This window comes from Heliangelus exortis, chromosome 13 (assembly GCF_036169615.1).
Source record: "Heliangelus exortis chromosome 13, bHelExo1.hap1, whole genome shotgun sequence".
Lineage (NCBI taxonomy): Eukaryota > Metazoa > Chordata > Aves > Apodiformes > Trochilidae > Heliangelus > Heliangelus exortis.
In genome coordinates, this window is record NC_092434.1 from 11,451,131 (window position 1) to 11,464,933 (window position 13,803).

The 13,803-nt window shown below is 34.2% G+C and overlaps 1 protein-coding gene and 1 long non-coding RNA gene across 5 annotated transcripts in view; one reads left to right on the plus strand and one right to left on the minus strand.

Moving 5' to 3' along the window:
• The window catches only part of PHKB (phosphorylase kinase regulatory subunit beta), a 55,381-nt gene that overhangs the window by 35,008 nt on the left and 6,570 nt on the right, over positions 1-13,803 (plus strand). For 3 of the 4 annotated variants that reach the window (XM_071756843.1, XM_071756845.1, XM_071756846.1), the window contains 12 exons: positions 1,545-1,600; positions 1,693-1,786; positions 4,381-4,464; positions 4,931-5,035; positions 5,781-5,863; positions 5,944-6,034; positions 6,319-6,380; positions 6,469-6,631; positions 7,064-7,145; positions 9,505-9,562; positions 11,357-11,447; positions 12,831-13,033. In XM_071756843.1, the coding sequence (XP_071612944.1) occupies positions 1,545-1,600; positions 1,693-1,786; positions 4,381-4,464; positions 4,931-5,035; positions 5,781-5,863; positions 5,944-6,034; positions 6,319-6,380; positions 6,469-6,631; positions 7,064-7,145; positions 9,505-9,562; positions 11,357-11,447; positions 12,831-13,033 (1,172 nt within the window). Of the gene's footprint in view, positions 1-1,544; positions 1,601-1,692; positions 1,787-4,380; positions 4,465-4,930; positions 5,036-5,780; positions 5,864-5,943; positions 6,035-6,318; positions 6,381-6,468; positions 6,632-7,063; positions 7,146-9,504; positions 9,563-10,352; positions 10,444-11,356; positions 11,448-12,830; positions 13,034-13,803 lie in introns of all 4 variants that reach the window. The other variant, XM_071756844.1, reaches the window with a different exon arrangement.
• Positions 8,576-11,327, minus strand: LOC139802073 (uncharacterized). The gene is made up of 3 exons (XR_011728476.1): positions 11,296-11,327; positions 8,832-8,915; positions 8,576-8,675 (listed from the first exon to the last, which is right to left on the minus strand). It is a non-coding gene; the product is annotated as an uncharacterized lncRNA (long non-coding RNA).

A 13,803-nucleotide genomic window follows, 5' to 3' on the forward strand; every position in this document is an offset into this window, starting at 1 on the left:
CATAGGGTAGGTCTGTGAGAGAGACAACACCACTGGCATCACAGCAGGATGACCTTCAGTGGAGATGCAGAGTACCCACATTGATCTACAGTCTAAAATTACACAGTCCTATCCAGTTTTTCATTAATACAGTAATCATTAAGTTGGGCATAAACTTGAAGACCAGTCCCTAAGTTAGATCACAGACTGTCTATGAATCAGGGCTCTCATTTTCTGAAGGTCTTTGCTTTTTGTTTGATAAACATCATGCACAGATTATGGTAGAACATTGATTTGAGTTTTCTTACTGTTAGTGGAAATGCAATGGACAGCATGATAAACTCCTCTAAGGAGGAAGATCTTTCAACTTCACTTGAACTTCTGACCTCTTAGTCTGGTCTCTTGGTGCATGTACTTGTATCACAAACATATTCCATGTGGCAAAAACTTGTGGTAATTCTTTTGCAGAAATGTAGTGCTGATAGACTTCTGGGAAAATGTTACCTAGGATTTCTTCTGCAAATCAGTAAGATCTAACTTGATATCGAGGCTCACAGATGCTTGAACAAGCAAGCATTCACTCTGAACTTTTTGTTCCAAATCGATATGTTTATCCATCCATCTTCACAGAAAATGCTGTATTTTTGTATAATCAATTGATAAAAGAGGTATTTGACTTTTGTCATTCATGTTCTGGTAGTTCCTAGACAAAAGTAGATAAAAAGCATTTTAGAAATTAGAATGTGTGCTGCTCTTGGTTTTTGGGGTTTTTTTTTAAATTATTTATTTCATAGTCATTGAGTGCCAGACAAGAAATTAACAACTCAGGCATCTCATTTTTTAGCTAGTACTTCATGCAGCCAGTGAAAAGAAAGGTGAATTGCCATTTCAGGACCCAGGGATTTGAGTCAATGATTTCACCCAGCATTCACCCATTCATTCCTATTTGCATGGTTTCCTGATGTTAAATATGAGTATTTGCTTCAAACATGAAGTACTTATACTATAAACAATGCAAGGATATGCTGTTATCTCCTGTAAAATGTAACATCTTTCAAATAAGAAATCTGTCTGATCAAAGTATTTCAGGGTAAAAGGGTGAACTCAGTTTACCAAAGTATACAAATATCTGAGCTGTATCACTTTTTACAAAAATGTGTATCAGAACATTGTCATATCAGGCATAAAGAAAATACATCAGTTATGTAAATTCTAAATTTTCTATGAAGCAAAATGTTTTTCCTACTGTTTTATTATTATTATTTAAAAAACCAAACGAACAACAAAACCCAAAGTAAACAGTGGAAATTATTACTTTAAACCTATAATTAATTCTCTAAAGTGCATCTTAGAAAATATTACTGATAGAACTCTCTTCCCATAGCATTGAGATTTACAGGTTTTAATCATGTGGTGTTCTTTCAATTTGTTCACACAGTAAGGAAACTTAATGTAGTGATGGCTGTGATACTAATTAATTGTTTAAATAGACATTGTTCCTATTTGAGCTGCTGTGAAAATATTTAGTTAGCAATGCTAATGAATATATTTTCATTATTTTCTAGGGCCCTCTGGAAAATGATTTGGTAGTACATGTGGCTCTGATAGCAGAAAGTCAGCGGTGTGTATTTATTTATAGATATTTTTATATATAAATATTTATAATTACTGTTCTGTGATTTGTTACTGAATTTGTAATTATTTCATTTGCAGCCTTCAAGTTTTTCTTAACACATATGGAATCCAAACTCAGACCCCCCAGCAGGTGGAACCAATTCAGATATGGGCTCAAAAAGAACTTGTCAAAGTAAGTAATTCTACATTTAAAATTATTTATCTACCTATATATTTCTTTTGTAATGTTAGGAATTCATATCAAGCTGTTAGACTTGTGTCTCCTTAAATGTGTTAACTACCTTTTTGGGTTAAGTGCAGTGCTGTTTTGGAGAATTATTTTTCAAAATCTGGTGAGATGTCTGGCAATTTTGACATTTTATTTGTACTCTCTATGTAAAAGTGTGCCTGCCTCATCAAATTTTACTTTTAAAAACACTGTAATGAAAATATTAAATTGCCTGATATCTTCCTACTGGGCTTCCAGGAAAGGCTATAATATAGCTGTCCAGTTGAATAGCTGTGAAGCTGAAGTAAGTTAAGGACAGTGTTTGGGGCATTATGAGAACGGAGGTTTGATCGGACTTCTGAAAAAAAAAACAAATAACAAAAATCTACAACCAAACAAAAAAACCACAAACCAAATAGGAAACAAAAACAACCTGGTAGTATTTGTCATTCTTTGTAGGAAGGGGAAGCTAATGCTGGAACAGTTATCTGTATTTCTGAGGGTTGATCTGTAACAACATGAGTCTCTGTATCTGCTAAAGTGGTGCTGTCAGTTCTCAGAAGCAATTAGAAACTTTTGACCTGGTTTAGTGGCACACGACACTTTAAACCTCTAGACTTAGAAACAGGAATATGTCCAAAAAATAGTGTAAAAAGAAACATATGGTTATAGTAAGAAATTAATTGAAGAAAATTAAGGATTAAAAGTGGTATGGGGGTCATGTAAACATTCGCAAAATCTGCGGAGTTGGGGAATGAAAAGAGGAAGAAGGTAAAAAGAAAATGGGACAAGATGCATGCAATATATAGGAGAAAGGTGTATATATAGTGGAAGCATAGTACAGGACTACAGCAGAAGATTTGACAGGCATAAACTGATAACAGATAAAAGAACACAGAAGCAGATGGTATGCAAGACCACTCCTATTTGGTTCCCTCGCATAAATCAACCCAACAGTCTAGTGTGCTTTTACAGCCATTTCATGCTATTAGCAGCTTTAATATTCCAGAATTGAAGGGCACTTTAATCCAGAAAGAAACGATGCTTGAAGTGGCTGGACTTGCACGAAACTCTCCTTCAGTCAGATATTCTGGTAACAGATCAAGATGGGAAGCTATTACTATATGAAACTGCTTTCGTAGATCATAGAACAGCGTGAGGCCTCAAGGTAAAGAGTGACTGCTCAGGGAAAGAGACAATACTACAGTACTACAGAGTTCTGTTTTTGTTAAGAAAATATTTTATGTTTTACATCCTGGCAAAATGAAGGTCCTTTTGGTGTTGAATTATAATGTTTACTGCCATTCTGCCAGTCTCCATTGGTCACTACAAAAAGAAGCTCAATATTTTTCTTTATATATAGATGGGTTATTCAAAAGGTGATGTAGGTAATTTTATTTGTTTTCTTTTGAAATAGTTCTTGGTGTAATGCAGAAACATACATAGGCAGTAGCAGGAGGGCCCCAAGGTGACAGCAGTAAAAATGCTATTTATTAAGAATAATGTTTGTTCAAATATTCCCTGTTATTTGCTTCTGAATTATCTTCCTATGACATAAAGAAAAATTGATCTTAGCAAAGTATTCTGAGTTCTGAATATTTTGAAGTTATAGTAATAGTGGGTTCCTTACCTAAAACAGCTCAAATAAGGAAAAAATTACACCTTTCAGTCTGGTTTAACTGTTACATTTATACTACCTTGCCCACAGCTGAGTTGGTTTTTTTATGGTTTTATTCTCAAACACTGTAATAAAAGAAAGCTGAAATAGTACTAGGCATACATAATTTAACTCAAATAAGAATCAGGCAGTGAATAATGAGGTAAATCCTTCTGGCTTGTGTTGATGCATTAATTTTGAAGTCCTTTACTAAAATTAGAATAAAGATACTTGGAGTTCATACATTAACTTTACTTTTATATTCACATCAGAAAAGCATTATGGAAGGCAAATTGGGCAAGGAATTTGAAGATTTAAACAATATTTTAATTATATAGACTAGACAAATAATGGGATTAAGAACATAAAAATAAGAACTAATACAGGAATCCACAAGTTCTAGTGGAATTTTGGACCCTTACAGATAGGCAGGGCTCTGGTGCTTTGCCCAAGCCCAAAGCTGTATCCATGTGTCCTCATCATAGCAGCCAGGTCTTACCCAGCACTCCTGCTTACCCTTCATGAGGACATCTCTCTTTTAATGTAAAACAACATTAACTGTGTTATGACTTTAACATGTAAAGTCCTTCATAGTACCTAAACTATTAAAAGGAGGGAAGGGTGAATGTTACACCACATGTACAGCAGGGCACTGGTCTGCCAGAAGTGATGCGAGTTCTAGCAGGGTGACTGGGAGAGTTTGGGAGCAGAGTGCTTGTGTCTTTTACTCTTGCTTCAATTACACAGTTGATCTCTCTTTGCTGTAAGGACATCTGTTATCAATTCAATTGTTATTATTCAGTTTGGTTTTGGACCTGTACATTTACCATGTGAGACCCAGTAGGAGCATAAGGAAGCCTTTTATCTAGGTGTCTCAGTTTTCAATGGTTCTTCCTCACAGGCTTACTTCCACTTGGGAGTCAATGACAAATTGGGATTATCTGGAAGACCAGACAGGCCTATAGGATGCCTTGGGACATCAAAGGTTGTTGCAATAAATTTTTGTGTTATTATTATTATTATTATTGATGGATATTTTAGATAAACATTGAATTGGTCTCTGAATTCTTTAAATAGAATTTAAATAGAATTGAAGTGTAATTTTAATGCATCTACCATATTTTAAATTCCTTGTACACTTAAAAATGTGCATGCTTTGTCTTAATATTAAGCTGTCATGTTTCCTAAACATCTAATTACAGTAATACTTGAGCCAAACAGGCTCAATGGTGATGAAGTGAACTGCTTTAAGTGAAACAGAACAGGGACCTTCACACCTAATAAAAGAATGCCTAAAATTAGATATGTAGGTTCTATCTTAAATATTTTAATTCAGCTGTTCTACACTAGTTATTACTTTGACAGTTTCAAAATACCTTTTTTCCTTTTCAGCTACTTCAGTGCTTCAAATATTTTAAAGATTAATGGAAGCTCTCTCTCCCTCTCAACAGATCTATCGAATACTAGGAAAGACTGTAGTTTGCTACTCCATCATTTTTGATCTAAGTGATTTCTACATGTCTCAGGATGTTATGATGTTGATTGATGACATTAAGGTACAGGAACACTGTATAAAATGTATCCTTCTACTATTAAAATCAACTTGCTGTTTATGCTGTAAAGTGTATTAAGATGAATAATCCTTTCAGCCCAGTATGAGTTCTAGTGAGTATCTGAGAAAAAACTCACACAATAGTGATTTGGAAAGCTGTAGTACAGCAAGCAAATTATAATCTGTTTCTTTGGGAAAACAAACATGGCTGAAGAAAGATACTGGTCTGTTTAAGGGAAATTCAAAAGCTTCACCTAGAGGAAATAGTACTTTGCAAAAATGTTAAAAATTGCCTTCCTTCCCCTAACTCTAACTCAGTCAGCAGTGCAAAGCTTACCTACTGCTTATCCTATTACCTAAAGCTTACCCTTGCTATTGAGTGCTCAGGCAGCCACTTCCAGTGCATAGAAGATGTCAATGGCTATTCCATCATAGGGGCTGTGGCTCAAGCCCTGAATTCCCCTGAATCTTTACTAGATTGCTGCACTCCATCCAATGGCTTAGCCCTCTGATCAATGTATATCAGTCTATATGTTAAGAGTATTGTTAGAAAACCTGTGAAATAGCAGTGCCTGGAAGCAGTTCATATTCTTTGAAGAACTCTGCTGAGGATATATTAGCTACGTTTTTTTAAATCGAGTTTTAAGTGCTGTTATTTTAATATAGCTCTTTTTGTATCTTGTATTGCGGATTCTGGTATTTTGTACTTTGCTATTGTTTTTGTGACTAATTTATTATTTCTTACCTAGAGTGCACTTCAGTTCATTAAGCAGTACTGGAAAATGCATGGCCGTCCACTCTTTGTTGTGCTTATCCGTGAAGACAATATAAGGTAGAGAGAGCTAAAAGCATACTTTGCAGTGTGCTGTTTTCCAAACTGCAAGATTAATGGAGTCCTGTTTCAAATTGCAGAGGGAGCAGATTCAATCCAATATTAGATATGTTGGCAGCCTTCAGAAAGGGCATTGTTGGAGGAGTGAAAGTTCATGTTGACAGAGTACAGGTAAGTTTTCTTCTCAAAGTTGTATTCTTACCTATTGTATTAGTACATGTATTCCTTACTACTTTTGCTTTTCATGTGACTTATAGTAGTATTTTATTTGGTATCATAAAATTAAGGAGTCAAGAAGACCTTTCATTCGTTTATAATCTTTGTTGTTGGGTATTTTGTGGTTTTTTTTTAATTTAACTACTCTCTCAATGGAACAATTAATTTAAACTGAATGACAACTATATAGTTATCTCTGTTTCTGTATCTTTTAATTTTTTAAAAATTTTGCATTTCAGACATTAATATCTGGAGCAGTCCTTGAACAACTTGACTTCCTAAGAATCACTGAAACAGAAGAGTAAGCCTATGTGTGAATAATAATGATGAAGTGTTTAATAGTTAAAATACTTGATCAACTAGAAAAAAAGAGTTTACTTATTTTTCAGGATTCCTACGTTTAAGAGTTTGGAGGAGTTGGATCTTCCAAAACATTCAAAAGTCAAGAGACAGTCTAGTACTCCAAATGCTTCTGAACTTGAGCAACAACCAGATGTAAATATTAATGACTGGAAAAGCAAGTCAACATATGAAATCCTGCAAAAGCTTAATGTAAGAAAAGTTACTAAAAATGTAGCGTTACTTCATTCTCATTAAATGAGAAACTGCTTACTGGTACTCTTTTTAACATCAGGCTATTTATAACATCAGAGTTAGTGTCATGTTCCAATGTTAATAATACAGTTAGTAACAGAAAACATACACTAAGTATTCTTCTTGGTTTAACTGTGTCACGGTAATAATTATTACAACTTCATTTGAATCATGGTGAAGCCTCTGCAATCAGCAGTGACAAGGATACAGCATATGTAGGGTATGAAATTGTTGTGAAGTTCCCTTATAACAATATGTAGATACTTTCTGGTTTTTTTAATTAGGAAAAAAAGGTCCTTTGGTTTAATTTGAAATTTTAATAGCCCTTTTGATTTGCTTCACTGAAAATCTGAAGGCTATTTTGGTTATGTTGATGCTGTTCTTTTTTAGGACTGTAACTGCCTGGCAAGTCAAGCGTTACTCTTGAGTATATTGCTTAAAAGGGAAGGACCAAATTTTATCACCAAGGAAGGTAAGAATTTCTTTCTTTGCCTATTCTGAATATTTCAGGAAGTAGCTATATATTTAATTATTAGGAGCATGAGTGATGGCCATGTGTGCAAGCAGTTATGTAGCTATTATCTTTGCCATTTAAAGCAATTTCTGCAATACTGAACACACAAATTCATAGCATGGTGGGAAATTCACTGCTTAATACATGAACTCTTTCAGATTGTAGCCTGGTGCTGTATCTGGATGTAATTTTGAACATGCAGATTTAAAAAATGAGGGATTTGACCTTATGTGGAAAACTGAAAGTAAAGACTTGGGTTTTTTCCAGAGACTGCTTATTAGCTGCTTTTGTGTATATATATATATATATTCCTCAGAAAGAAGAGGAATGTTAAGAGCAAACAATATTCTCTGTTATTAATCAGGCAGTGTAAATTACCACCTCGTGTTATAGAGGCCTGCTTCATAATTCTGATATAAGACAGCTGGTTATTATGAAGAACTGTCATTTTGACATAAATGTACATTATATCCCTATTTCAATATTTTAAATGTAATGGAAAACAGTGTAAAGTGGAATAAAATTAATTGGCTGATTAATTATGCACTGCTGAAATACAATGTGAATCCAAAGTCATGGTCAGAGTGTTAGTCAGGTGTTGTCTCTGAAGCAGGATTTTCACCACTATTACCCATATGTAACATTGGAAGCCTCAGTAGCTTTCTTTAGTCCTTTGTAGGCTGTGCCTTTCTTTGCTCTGGATAGAACTTGGGGCAGACTTCTGAACCTCTATAAACAACCAACATGATCGCTTTTGACGATCAGATCATGATGATCTAATGGTTTCTCCTGTATAAATCTTTTTGTGCCATCCCATGTGAAACAGTAGATGATGATAACCTTTTCAGTATGCACCTTGCATGAAACAGTCTGAGTCACTGACTAAAGTTCTTGTCCTCCTGTGACTGGAGTATACTGAGACTGACATTAAATAATCACACTATCAATAAAACATAAATCTGGAAAAAACCCAAAGAAAAACAAACCACTGAAGAACCCTGGCTGTTCCAACTGACAGGCACAGGCTGTGATTTTGTGAGTCAGCTTCTGGTACGGTTGTTATAGATGAGCTTACTGTTCACCAGTAAATGGCTGGCATGAAAAACACTACCATTCTATCTCAGAATGTAAAATCTAGAAGCTAAATGTATCTAGAAGCTATATAATAAAATGTTTGTCATCATCTTTACCTATAACATAATGATCCTCAATTGACCCCTGGACAGTTGAAGAGATGTCAGTATAACAAGTTGATAGACTGTTGTCAACTATGGGCTGACAAAAGAATGGTATCTATTGATACCCTTATTAATGTAATTAATGTACTTTGTGCTTTCTCAGAATCCTGGACTACCTACTCTGACTTAGAAGCAGTGCTCTTCCCATTTCCAGCCTTCTCTTTTTTAGGTCATACCTGGACAGCATGATGCTACTTTAATACATAACACTTCACAAAAAGTTCTCTGAGTTTGGCACACAGAAAATCAGCTTGGAGAAGGAGAGTAGTAAATCAGTAGTATGTATCTCATCAGTCTTGGGTATCTTTCCAGTATCCCCTCTTGTACTTAACAACAGTGACAATTAACTTCACAACAGTGGTGTTGTAGTGCACCTAATTGCCAAGGCTAGCTCACAGTCACTTACCTGTTTTTGTGGGCACCTAATTGTGGTTATTCAGGGCAGTGCCACCAAAGCAATGAAAGATCCTCTTTCACACTCCACAGCTTCCTGTAAAATGAAAATATCATGTCCCTCGTGTTTAACCAGATCATCCACTACTGTTATACAGAGTGGAAAACAATTTGTGTCTTGGACATCAGCTATCACAAACTTTGTCCAAACATAACACCACTTCAACAAACTCTAGGGTCAAGCACAAGACTTCCCTTTTGTTTCCTGTAGATTTTAGTGCAACAAAAAGGCAAGACAGTGGAGAGAGTATCTACCTCCTGTAACCAAACATAATCTGCAGTTTGAAATTGTACCTTATGGTGGGGGTGTGCTTTTATAGGCCAAATATGCATATAGATAACTTTCCCTAATACGTTGCAAGAACAGGTGATATCATAGCAGTGTGAACAGCAAATTTAACTGAAATCTGGTTTGGCTTCTTGCATAAAAACATGCAACTGGCTGAAAGGAGACTTGAATGCATCTCAATTTTAGGTCTTAAGGACAATAGGAAAATGTTTTACTAAAGCTAGTTCAGGATTAACATCAAATTTTACATGATTACTGTTTAAAAACTTGTGAATCTTTTTTGCTTATGGGTCTTTTTTATTATTTTTTTTATTTGTTTGGTTTTTAATGCATTTAGGTACTGTTGCTGAGCACATTGAAAAAATCTATAGGCGAGCTGGCAGCAAAAAGCTCTGGTTTGTATACATATCTCATTCTTTTTATTTTTCCTAATTAGAGAAAGTAAAGTGGGAACCTTATACAATTAAAGGCAGGGGAAGGACAGATTTCCTGACAAAATTGTATTGCTTCATTGCAGCTGAAGATCTGATCTCTAATGCTTTTAAAAAATTAAGTATTTTTTTTACTATTATCTTTAAAAGCATATTAAGATAGGTTTTTTTATGAGTGCTGTCACTGACGTACAGTTCTCACTGAATTCAAATGACAAAAGAATACTTAATATTCTTGTTTCTTAATATTCTTGAATAATATTCTTGTTTCTTACAAAGCAGGGTAAAATATTATCAAAGGCTTTTTGTAGCAAAGCTGGTAATCAAATATAAATCAGTTAATTTGATACACAAGTTAGTTTCTTGCCCTGAGATAATTTGTTATGAGCCTGACAATATTTGTTTGTAACAATAACACTAAAAGGCTTCAGCAAGTATGTCTATATTTACATGTTGTTAATTAATTTCTTTGCCCTGAAGCTCAGTTGAAATTTCATTTCTTTTTATCAACAAAGTGAGTTTAACCTGTCCTAAATGCTGTACTTCCACTCTGCAACTATTCCTGACAGATGAGACTTTAAATATAAAAACTGCTTTTCATTTTTGTGTGTTCATACAGCTAAATGAAAACATAGAACCAAAATACCTTGGTGGTATTCTTTGTAAAGAATAAAAGTCAAAAGTATTTTTAGAAACAAGATATGTAAATTGTTTTTCATTTCTCTCCCATGATTGCCATGTGCCATACGTATAGGTTGGTGTTGCGCTACAGTGCTGCATTTGCACAGAAATTTTCTTCTTCTATAGGCCCCCATATTACTACTTTACTGGTACATGGGAAACAGGTAAAGTGCCCAGAAGTCTGAAGTAGAGCTCTGTGAAATTTTTTTTTTTTTTTTTTTTGCATCTTTGCATTTTGACAGTATCGGCTAATGAATTTTTTAAATGCTTTGCTCTTGTTTTCACAGCAGTTTTCACAGGAATCAACAGCAACTGTTTTTTGGTTGTTTTTTATTTTACTAACATGATAGAATGTTAAAACTTTTTCAGTAACTCTGTGGATATCTGATTCATAGTAGCCTCAAATCCTGTGTTAGAAAAGCTCTAATATGGGTCTATTAGATTTTTATTTTGTTAGGAAATTTAAGTGTAAAACTATGAAAGGTATAAAAGATTCTATACCTTTAACCATCAAATAGATAAATTTAAAAAAATGTTTTTCTTAGAAGTTACAGCTAGTTTTTAACCTAGGAGTTTACACAGGTCTCTTCATGCTACATATGCAAAATACTACCTCAGTATGGAAAACAAAACAAAGCGTTGGTGTTACATATTGTACTTGCTCTTGCAAAATCTTTCTAACTCTTCCTTAAATGGACTAAAAAATTACCAAGATTATCTTCCAAAATAATGAAACACCACAAAATAATGAAAACACCACAAAAGAGAAGCTAGCATCTCTTTCAAGGTGATGCTGAAAAAAGAATGAGGAGCTTTTCATGGAGCTGGTAGTTTAATGAGATCTAACAAGATTTATTTTTGATCCATTTACCTGATCTAGATATTGCCAAATATCTAGAATAAAAAATTAAAATCCATAGATGATATAAATTTTGATCCCAATTCTGCTTTATAAATAATGTATGTATTTACTGAGTTAGTTTTGAGATGTCTGTTGTGGCAGACTTCAAACTTACCTATGAATTCATTAAAGTAGCTTTTGATATGTAGTGGGATTGCTCTGTTTTCTGCCCTCAGGTCTGTTGTGCGCTTCGCAGCAAGTCTTTTAGGTAAACTAGTGGACAGCCTTGCACCATCTATTACTAATGTTTTAGTTCAGGGCAAGCAGGTAAGTCTTCACTCCTGAGAAATGTATTAAGGAATGATAACAGACAAACTAAATAAATGGGCTTTTTAATTTTGAAGGCCTCTGTGCTTCTTTTAAAAGTACCCAATGGCTTAAGAATTCCTTACTTAACAAGAAAAGCCCAGAGAAAATAAACTTAAATACTTGCATATACTATGGACTAATGAATTTACTTCTAATTAATGACAGAATACTGAAAAGACAGTTCAGTTTCCAGGTAAGGGGAAGCTGAATAATTTAGACAGCTCCTTAGATGTTGTATATATTCCTCTTCACAAAAGTAGATGGAGTCAAGTTATAAGGCTTCTTTTTAAAGACTTAATGAAGATGAAGGTACTCTCTCTGTAAGGAAGACAGATGGGTGGCAGTTCAGGGTTTTAGTTTTCTGTTCCAAAAAAAAGCTTAACAATGTGATTCTTCCTTTCTTAAGAGCACTTTTTTCTATCAGCAAAATAATTTAAGTTCATGGAGAGCTGTTTCCAAATAATAGTAATTTAAGATTATGTATTTTTGTATTAAAATATGTATCTCTGCATACTCAGTTATATGTAATGCTATTACGACAGATTTGTATTTTGTCTTACTCCAGACAGACTGAGGTCTGGGTATGTGATTCTGGCACTTACAAAGCTATAGAGGAAGCTGCACCTGCATGCAGCATGATTTGTAGCTGTTTATTTTCAACTTTTTGACCTAACTTGCCTTCACTGATCCCTTATTATATATAATCCCTTATTATATATAATATTCATCTTTATTACAGAAGAAAAATCAGTATTGCTGTGTTTTACTGGCAGTAGATTAAAAGGAAATCAGAATTTTAACAATATTGTTGGTGTTAAAAAGTCTTTTACCAGCAATATATTTTCTTAAAATGAAGGCTACAGCCTATAGGATGCTATTAGAAATAAGAAAACAGAACTATTAAATTAATTCTGAATTTTAAGTGAGCTCTACAGCTGAAGTGAAATACTATCTAAAGCTAGCATATGGTTGTGATAATGCAGCCAGTTTTGGAACCAAAGCAGTGGTCTTGCATAGTTTAATTTGGACAATATTGTATTAAATATAAATATATTATATAAATGTATATAATACTATATATAATATAGACATCACATATATAATATATATAACATATATATATTATATATAAATATATTCTCTATTTACTGTGGTCTTCAGGTAATTTTATAGTGAACTTTAGGTTTTTTTAATAGCATCAACTAACACTATTAACAAGCATCAGTAACTGACAAAATTGGTTTTGTATTACAAAATTCTAACAAAAAGTTTCATTTCTCATTTGCTTCTATGATGCTTATTCCTCTCCATATCCTCTAAATTGTTTTCTGTATACTCTAGGTAACGCTTGGAGCTTTTGGCCAAGAGGAAGTTGTTATTTCTAATCCCTTATCCCCAGCAGTGATTAAGAACATCATCTATGAAAAATGTCATTTACAAGATGAAAGAGAAGCTGTAGTTCAGCAGGAACTTGTCATACATATTGGCTCCATCATCTCAAATTCACCTGAACTTTTCAGTGGCATGCTGAAGATACGGATTGGGTCAGTAGATTAGCTTTTGTTGTTACTCCTATTGCAGGGGTACATACATACTTTAGCAGAGATTGTTGCTACATTGCAAAAATGGTTTACATAAGAATAGGCAGCAAAACTTTGTATACTTAAATTTTACATTTCTAGAAAGCATGTTTTAAAATAATGTGCCAAAAAATGGGCACAAAACTGATCTCAAATTTTCCAGTGAACAGGATAAAATAATGGAAGGGTAGTCCTAGTAACAGCCCATTCAAAACTTTTCTGCAGCTGAATCCAGTGAACTGTAGGATTTTTCAAAGCTTGAACCCTTTCATATTAGGGCTTTACACCCAAAAAACAGTGCAGTGGGTCAGAGGCTCTGTACAGCAAATGAGCAGTGGCAAGGGTGATGCCTCCAGGTCTCCCTGTGTTGCCAGCAGCCAACAGAAATAAATAACTAGAAGTCCTGGCTTCTGTATGCTGTTGCCTACTACTGAGCTCCACACTCAGTTATATTGCTTCAGATGTAACTACATTATTTCGCTCCTTACAGTATATTAGAGGTTGTAGCACTTTTTCTAGAATGTGCAGAATAAAATTCAGCATTTTCCTCCAATAATTTGTGTCTCAGATACCTAAGGCTGAAAGATATTCACTGTTGCCACATTCTTACTTAATCTTTCAAAAGGAAGCAGCATAAGAAAGTGTGATAGGTTGCAAAAAAGATATTCAGAGGTTGAAATTATAAATAAGCCCTGAAGTCCTTTTACATTAAAAATATAACAATTAATTTTTAT